Source organism: Apium graveolens, chromosome 5 (assembly GCF_009905375.1).
Source record: "Apium graveolens cultivar Ventura chromosome 5, ASM990537v1, whole genome shotgun sequence".
NCBI lineage: Eukaryota > Viridiplantae > Streptophyta > Magnoliopsida > Apiales > Apiaceae > Apium > Apium graveolens.
In genome coordinates this window covers 206,043,268-206,051,546 of record NC_133651.1, presented here as the reverse complement: position 1 = coordinate 206,051,546, position 8,279 = coordinate 206,043,268, and the positions used below count along the sequence as shown (strand labels likewise).

At 32.8% G+C, this 8,279-nt stretch overlaps 2 protein-coding genes across 2 annotated transcripts; both read left to right on the top strand.

Annotated features, from left to right (window-relative positions):
* Positions 1-225: 225 nt before the first annotated feature.
* On the top strand, positions 226-3,924 carry LOC141724726 (uncharacterized). The gene is made up of 5 exons (XM_074526964.1): positions 226-457; positions 1,491-1,587; positions 1,910-2,031; positions 3,040-3,214; positions 3,337-3,924. The coding sequence occupies exons 1-5, from the start codon at positions 437-439 to the stop codon at positions 3,522-3,524; spliced, it is 603 nt and encodes a 200-aa protein (XP_074383065.1). The 5' UTR covers positions 226-436; the 3' UTR covers positions 3,525-3,924.
* A 139-nt stretch (positions 3,925-4,063) lies between these two features.
* Positions 4,064-6,582, top strand: LOC141660605 (YTH domain-containing protein ECT2-like). The gene is made up of 5 exons (XM_074467594.1): positions 4,064-4,088; positions 4,255-4,767; positions 4,863-5,075; positions 5,540-5,730; positions 5,956-6,582. Exons 1-5 carry the CDS (start codon positions 4,086-4,088, stop codon positions 6,188-6,190), a joined length of 1,155 nt encoding a protein of 384 aa, XP_074323695.1. The 5' UTR covers positions 4,064-4,085; the 3' UTR covers positions 6,191-6,582.
* The last annotated feature ends 1,697 nt before the right edge of the window (positions 6,583-8,279 follow it).

The window sequence follows — 8,279 nt, the reverse complement described above, 5'->3', positions numbered from 1 at the left end:
AGTAGTTGGTCGCTGGTGTCTTTAGCTCGCTCGGTCCAATCCTGTATCTTTGTCAAATAATTTTTGTAGCTGATATATCTTTTGTATGTGACCAGTAAATTTACATGGAACATTTCAGTATTTCTTCTTGTTTTTTTCTGTAAATAAAGAAGGGTGCAAGTGCATCTACTTCTTTATATGTATATTTATTCGATTATGTGAATTGATTGAACAAGCACACTTAAATTAGTTTGATAATCAGTTTGATTTTCGCAGATTTAGCTAATTTCGATATCTTTGCATCTTTATATATTTACTTGGTTTTCTCTGTTGCTAATTTGAGAACAGGCATTAGATAGAGTAATTCTTGGAGCTTGAGGCTTGAAGCTTGCAGGTGATACTTGGAACAGAACTGAAAGTTGATAATCGAGATTCTTAGAATTTGCCTTCTAGTAACATGTCATCCAATCCAGTTAAGGTATGCGTACAAATACAATTTGCAGACTGTATTTATTGTTTTACGCTGTGATTGTTATATACGTCCCTCGAACCTTTGTTTCTTGATCTGTTTGTATTTGGATGTTTACTGTCTACCATCTCTAAATGTCCAAGTGACCTTTCATTTTGCCACAATGTGGATCTGAAGAACTTTTATTTGTCTGTCAGTCATTCAGATTTCACCTTTGTCCCTCGTTAATTTAGCATAGGTTTTATGAGAAAGTCTGGTACAATCATGAAACGGGATTGGTTATTAGTGCTGTGGCGATTACCTCCTATCCTGGTTCTTCCATCCATTTAATTTATGTGGATGCATTAATGCTTAAAATTCCACATTCAGATTCAAAACGTAATATATACATAGATCAAAGTGCTGTTAAAACTTACAATCACCGGTCAGCTATAGTACTTCTCTACGGAATTCTAAGGGGGAGGCGAAGATAACATAAAATAGAGAATGTGCAGGACCAGGAACATAACTACTTAAACACACTCATCGTTCACATGTGTACATGGTGTGAACCCACTTTTTTTGACGACGGACACCACAAGTGCATGGTGTGAACCCTCTTTTCTTGATGACGGGCACCACAAGTACACGGGCACCACAAGTGCATGGTGTCAACCCTCTTTCCTTCACGTGTAGATCCTCGAGCAAAGCGCGGGATAATATGTATATCAGCTTGCACGCAATGCGTGACACATTTATAATGTTTCCATGCTTACATCTGTTATAACACACTTTAATGTTATATTCTCACGCCAGCTTATATTAGAGTCATCGTATATATTAAATATAACGCTTTGTGTGGATGATCATAAAAAGATAGGTGCATACTCAAAGTTATTATAATTTATTTTTTTTTATATCGTAAAAGTTACTTCATCCGAACTGGGGCTACAAATACTTGTTTGCTCTAGTTTAACTTTCCATAATGCTATGTAAGTTTTAAAAACATTTATTTTTTATTTTTTATTTTCATTTATCTGACATAATGATGATATTTTGGTAGGACGCGGGTGCCCCAAGTGGTTCTAACGCTAATAAGGCGTCTTTGCTAAAGATGGAATTTTCTCTGGATGAAGTTAATTATGCAATTGACATACTTGGTATGCAGAAGTTTCCATTTAATAAACAATGTGTCTCTACTCTTCATTACTACTGGTAAAACATACAGATATCGGCCTATGGACCTCGGATTTATGCCTTTCCTTCCTATCATTTTCTCTAATGGTGCTCGTATGCATTGACACGCTCATACTTTTTGGTTGTTGCTGCACCAAGACCGCACGTTCACGTATAGTGAAAGGACATAATGTGCACGTACACGTCCACATCCACATCCCTATTCTGTTTTGTTTGCTTCTTACTTTGAGTTTCAATAAAAAAGAAATGTTCTTCAAAAGAATTCATCATCAAGTGTTTCTTCAGGCGAAGATGCTGCAGTAGATGAGCTTGTAGATTTTATTGCTGCTACGCATATAGCAGAGGAAACAGAGAAGGATGGTGTATGCACAAATCACTGTCATGAAGAGAAGAATGAGGTTGGAAATGTATGGACAAAATTATATACTTATTCCGTTGACAGTTTTTTGTTTTTAATTCTGTAGATTTATCACCAAACTAAGCAATTGTTCTGTACTAATCTGGAATACCGAAAAAATAACTTCTCCAGCTTATTCACTTGTACTTGGGCTATGTAACACCCCATTCCTAAAACTAAAAGTAAAGGAGTTAATATGCTAGCATGGAAATGCCTCTTATGCAAATAAAAAGTAGTACTTTGACGTTTAAAAATGTTAAAACTCTTGAAGACAGACAAAAGGTTGAATCCGAGACCAGATTATTAAAAATGGACAATGAACCAATATAGCGTTATAAATTGCATGTAATTTAGCTTTTAGCTTAAATTATTTGTTTATGATATAATGAGAAGATTTATGGTCAAGGTTAAAATATGTAGCTCGGCTTCTAGGGGCAACAATATCAAATTGCAAACTTCATTTTTCCATATTTTTTGATTGTTACCTTCTGCTACATGTATCTTCAAGCAAAGCAGAGCCAAGATAACATAGGAATAAAGTCAATTTTTTCATGTCCACATTGTGTGCCAACTCTAGGAGACATGTAGAACTTTATAATAGATAATTTTTCTCGAGGCTGGGTGTGACCGGTGACTCTGGAGTGCACCCTCCTTTCCTTTACGTGCAAATGGCCACGCTTTGCGCGGGATAATAAATCAGCTCGCACTCAGTATTGGACACATTTATTTTTATTTTGTTTTCTAGGCTTACCTTTAATACAAAGTCTTCTTATGCTATATTTGCGCATTAACATATATTTAAGACGAGATTGTCTATGTTCTATTTCACACATTGTTTAAATTAAAAAAGAAACGATGAGACGTGCTCAAGGTTATTATATTTTTTTATTATTTTTAATGGTCCAGGGGAACCTTATGTACATAAAAAGTTTGCTCTAGTTTTAGTTTCAATTATGTCATGAAGTTCTTTTATTATATTAATTCTTATATCTTATTGACAATTTTCATATTCTGGCAGGCCTCTGATGTCCTCAGCGGATCTCTTATTGCTAAGAAGGAAATTTTGGTGGAAATGAACTTTTCCTTAGATGAAATCAATTTAGCAATGGAAATGCTTGGAAATAATGTTCTCTGTTGTGATGCTCTTTTGGAAATTCTTTTGGTTGTTTTTAAATACCCATGTAGACATTTAGGTGTAAATACATACTAAAATTTTCATATTGTTTACGCTTTTGTTCATTTCTTTTTTGTTATTTTCATTTTCGTTGACAAAGAAGAACTGTTCAATGTAATCCTTTCATCGTGTTTTCTACAGGTGAAAATACTCCCGTGGAGAAGCTAGTTAATTACATCATTGACTTTGTGAGAGCAGAAGAAAGCGAGCAAGATGGCGTTTGTTCGGATCATTGTAATGGAGAAAGTACTGAGTTTAGTTATGTATACACAATTATTCCATATCCTTTTGACATATTTTTTTATTATAATTTTGAAAATATATATTAATTGACCAAAAAAATTTCTGCATTAATTGGAATAGAAATGTATTACGAGGATACGTCACTGTTGGATTTTAAAAAAATGTTTCTCCAGCTTATTTATTTGTACCTGGGATACATAAGACTCCTTTGCTAGACAATAAGGGAGAATGGGAGAAGCCAAACCCGACAAAACAAATTTTAAAACAAAATCCTGTATATAGAATAGTGAAAAAACAAATAATAGAATTATCATAATAACCCGAAGCTAGGATTGAATGCCGGATCAAGTTTGTAAGGAAACAACGTAGAAATCTAGGGGTGCGTTTAATTGATCTTTTTACTTAAATTACCGGGTGTGATAGAATAAGGAGGATATATGGTCAATGTCATAATATGTAGGTGGCTACTAGGGAAATTAAATGAAAATGCAAATTTCATGTTTTCATGTTCTTGTTACATTCTGCTATTTTTAATATTTTTCCTCTGTCCTATGATTACCTTTTCATTCAGGAAAGCGTTGACAAGGGACAACAGCTGCTTCAGATGGGCTTTTCAGAACAATAAGTTTCGGCAACTATAAAAATTAATGGTGAGTACGCGGGGGCATGCACACACACATATGCCATCGTACTGCTAAAGTTATTAGTAACAATAAATAATGGTCAAATATTTAAGTAGATGAAAAAATATTTAAATATTGGTTTTTTATTTTCCTGGATCACTTCCTATAATTTGTCTTTCTCTAATGTCTACAGGGCAGAGGCACTCAAATGGTTGATAAACTTTCCCAAGAAAAGGTTTGGTCTAATCGTAACCAAGTAAAAGTTGCACAGCCCGGTAGTGGCGTGTCTACTTTAAGGTCAAGTGCTCAGAGGAAGACCATGGTAGATAAGTTTGAGACAAAATTTAGTGGTGGCAGTGGAAATACTGATGTATCTTCCGAGCAGAATAGAGGCCCTAGAACTAGTAAATTAACTAACCAATTGGCCGTAAAATCCTATACAAGCGTGGCTGGAGAAAGTGATACCCTAGGAAGTGTAATTATTGATAGAAATCTGTATAACAAGGTCGATTTTTCACTTGACTATGTGAATGCGAAGTTTTTTGTTATAAAATCATACAGTGAGGATGACGTGCACAAGAGTATCAAGTATAATGTGTGGTCATCCACACCTAATGGAAACAGGAAGCTGTATATTGCCTATGATGATGCTCGGAGAATAGCTGGAGAGGAGCCTAAAGGCTGTCCTATTTTCCTCTTCTTCTCTGTAAGAACTTTTTCTACTTCTCTTACTATAAGTACAGTCTGTCATTAGTTTTCCCTACTTTCAACTAAGTGGAGTCAACTCTTTCTTAATATAAGGTAAATGCTAGTGGTCAATTTTGTGGAGTTGCTGAAATGACCGGAGCAGTAGATTTTCAAAAAGATATGGATTTTTGGCAGCAGGATAAATGGTCTGGGAGCTTCCCAGTCAAGTGGCACATCATTAAAGATGTTCCAAACCCAAACTTCCGGCACATCATTTTAGAGAACAATGAGAACAAGCCAGTGACCAACAGCAGAGACACTCAAGAGGTTTGTTGCTGTAAACTACTTTTTACTTGATGCACTGTTGACATGAATTTCTGATTTGTATCTTCAATCATGTGGAAGTATGTTGTATGCTGTACTTCTATGGCATGTCCTTTAACTTGCGGAGACTTGTATATTCCCTGGATGGCACAGTTGTAAGTTGCATTGTGGCATTTGTTGTCTGAGCGTTCAGCCTCCTGCTGGATATATATAATAAACAAATCCTTTTTAAGAAAATCTTGAGACAGCCTGACAAAAGTTATCACCCTAAGCTACTTTGTGACTGAATACAATTTTTGTAGCGGTCTTAAGCTTAATTGATTTGTTAAATCTCTTACCTAAGTCGAGCATTTTTTTAGAATAAATTACCAAGCTCTTGCTTATTTCTGGTACTGTTCATTACTTGTTGAATACTTTGCATAGAATGTTCTTTAGCTTTATGAGGTGAAATTCTTCTGATTTTACAGGTAAGGTACAAGAAAGGCATGGAGATGCTTAAAATATTTAAGCAGTATACATCGAAGACGTCTTTGCTAGATGACTTCATGTACTATGAGAATCGGCAGAAGCTCCAGAAACAGGAGAAATCAAGGCTGACGGTCAGAAGCTATGAAAATTCGTTTATTTTGCCTCACATGGAACCGCCACGCAAGCTAATGTTGTCCTTAACTTGCCTATAAAAGAAGATGCAGAACTGGAGAAGAACAATAATGGAAGCAATTTGGAGAAGGCCCCCATCTCCACCAATCAAGTTTTGGGTGACAAAGAAGTTAAAGCAACTACGAAAGCTTTTGATACATTTGTAGCAACAAATAAGGGAGAGAGGAGAGTGGTCTTTTAAAATTGGTTCACTCAGCATTAACCGAAGAAGGCTGGCTTGAAGCCTGTGGGTGGTGGTGGCGGGTGCTGCTGCTGCTGTGAATTCCCCTGTGCCTGTTGCAGAAACTCTTACTGCCAAACCACTTGATGTTGTCACCGTAGGTTTAATGCCTGTCAAAGTTAATGGATTTTCAAACTCTGTAGGGTTTATGACCGTTGGTACGATCCCTCTTGATGCTGGAGCACTAAACTTAAATGAGGGCGGTCTCTCTGCAAATAGCGCTTCCAGGAAAGGTTGACTGTTGCTAAATTCATGTCATCATCAGAAGGCTTTTTCCCCAAACTAGTGCAGAAGTCTAGATTAGTAATACAGAAAAATCTTTCAGTGTGTACCAAGTCTATCATCCTTATTCTTGAGAGATGTTCTTTTCAGGCAGGCCATCAGTGGTGGTTTGTGTACTTGTTTCCCCTGATGAAGTTGGTTGATCATTTAGGTGGGAAGGTTGATATTATACAGGAGCGTTTTTTACTGTGGTGCTAGTTGTGAAATGGAAGTAGTACATTCTGAAAGCCTTTCTTCTGGGTTACAGCTCCTTAAAATTAAAACATCTAATTTTATAACACATTGTTGACACATATTTTTTGCTCTAATTTCTTAAATTTCAATTTAAGAGCCAGATTGTTACTTTTACACTGTGGTGTGGGGATATTATATAAATGATTTGCAATTTGGCATATTATTATTATTATTATTATATATTATTATTATTATTATTATTATTATTATTATTATTATATTATTATTATTATTATATTATTATTATTATTATTAATAATAATAAAATTTAAGAGCGAGACTTAGTTACTTTTACACTAGTGCGGAGACATTATATAAATCATTGGCAATTTGGCATATTATTATTCTTATTCTTATTTATTATTATTATTATTATTATTATTATTATTATTATTATTATTATTATTATTATTTTTGTTATCTTCTTCTTCTTATTATTATTATTGTATTATTATTATTGTTATTATTGTAATGATTATTATTATTATTATTATTATTATTATTATCATTATGATTTTTATGATTATGATTATAATTATGATTATGACTATTATTATTATAATAATATTATTATTATTATTTTGTGAGGCTATTTTTTTCTCATTTTCATTGCCGTTTTATGGAAGCAAAAAAGTTAGGGATCCAGAAAAAAATATGTTTTTTTTGTTAAATAAGAAATTCAAGCAATTGAATACGAATGTTCCAGATACTTCTAATTTCTGATTTCCTTTTTTTCCTGGAAATAAACTTTCTTTGGTGATGTTTTTGTTGAAAATAAACATTCATCTGAATTTCATACTTAGTACCTACCAACTTTTTACAACACTCGTATTAATTAAAACTAACTTAAAACCAGTGCATCTATAGCACAAATATTGTTTAATATTATATAATTAAAAAAAATTGAATTCAATTCTTAATTTTGTTTATTTAAAACTTTAAATGATATGATTTCATAATAATTTAGGAGAATGGATAGTATTATTATTTAATCTTAACCCGATTCACATGATATATCAACTAAATATTAATAATTATATAGTCTACTTAAATTTAATTTAGCTCAAAATAACAAATTAGAATAATATAGAACTCCATATGAATTAAAATATAAATTGATAGAAGAAGTTGAATTTAATATTAATTATAATGATATGGAGTTCACTATAAAATAGAATTGAAATTGGAAAAGCGATAGAAGAAGTTGCCTTTAATATCAATTAAAATTAGAATTATTCGACCGAATAATTAGAATTAGAATAATTAAGTAAGGGTAATTAAGTATTTCACAAGTAACGAACCGACCGACTACCAAAGTTTTAATATTTCGTTTATTATAGATAGTATAGATTTTCACTATTTTTTATTTTATAAAATAGATTTGTCTGTGATATTTGGAAGAGTTGTTTAGTTTGGAAAAATAGAAACTGTAATGTGTTACATTTGAATTTTTTTATTTGTTTTCCTATTAGAATTCTATTACTAAGGCTAATAAATCATCATGTATCAAGAAACATAAGAAACATGCCCCTAAATGTATTTGTAAAATAGTTAAGTTGGTAATAATAAATTTTAATAAAAAGTTGTAAATTAAACTTTAATAATTATTTATATTTTATGTTATTTGTAATTAAGTAATTAATACGGCGTTTAGCAAGCACAAAAAAGAGATGTTTTGAATGTTTAGATGGATTCGAAAATACACAAAAGGAATTATAAAGGGAATTCAAAATGCAAAAAGGAATTACACAGTTTGTTTAAGTTAGGTGGGAGGGGGCTTGTTTTTGGAATGGTTTTTGACCCTGTTGAGT

What these genes read in the sequence shown, in the direction of transcription:
- LOC141724726 (XM_074526964.1), top strand. Translation starts at nt 437, where the DNA reads ATGTCATCCAATCCAGTTAAG. An exon ending in TGTCATCCAATCCAGTTAAG is followed by an intron (nt 458 to 1,490) that starts GTATGCGTACAA and finishes ATATTTTGGTAG; the next exon opens with GACGCGGGTGCCCCAAGTGG. An exon ending in AGAAGAATGAGGTTGGAAAT is followed by an intron (nt 2,032 to 3,039) that starts GTATGGACAAAA and finishes ATATTCTGGCAG; the next exon opens with GCCTCTGATGTCCTCAGCGG.
- LOC141660605 (XM_074467594.1), top strand. An exon ending in CTATTTTCCTCTTCTTCTCT is followed by an intron (nt 4,768 to 4,862) that starts GTAAGAACTTTT and finishes TCTTAATATAAG; the next exon opens with GTAAATGCTAGTGGTCAATT. An exon ending in GAACCGCCACGCAAGCTAAT is followed by an intron (nt 5,731 to 5,955) that starts GTTGTCCTTAAC and finishes GCTGGCTTGAAG; the next exon opens with CCTGTGGGTGGTGGTGGCGG.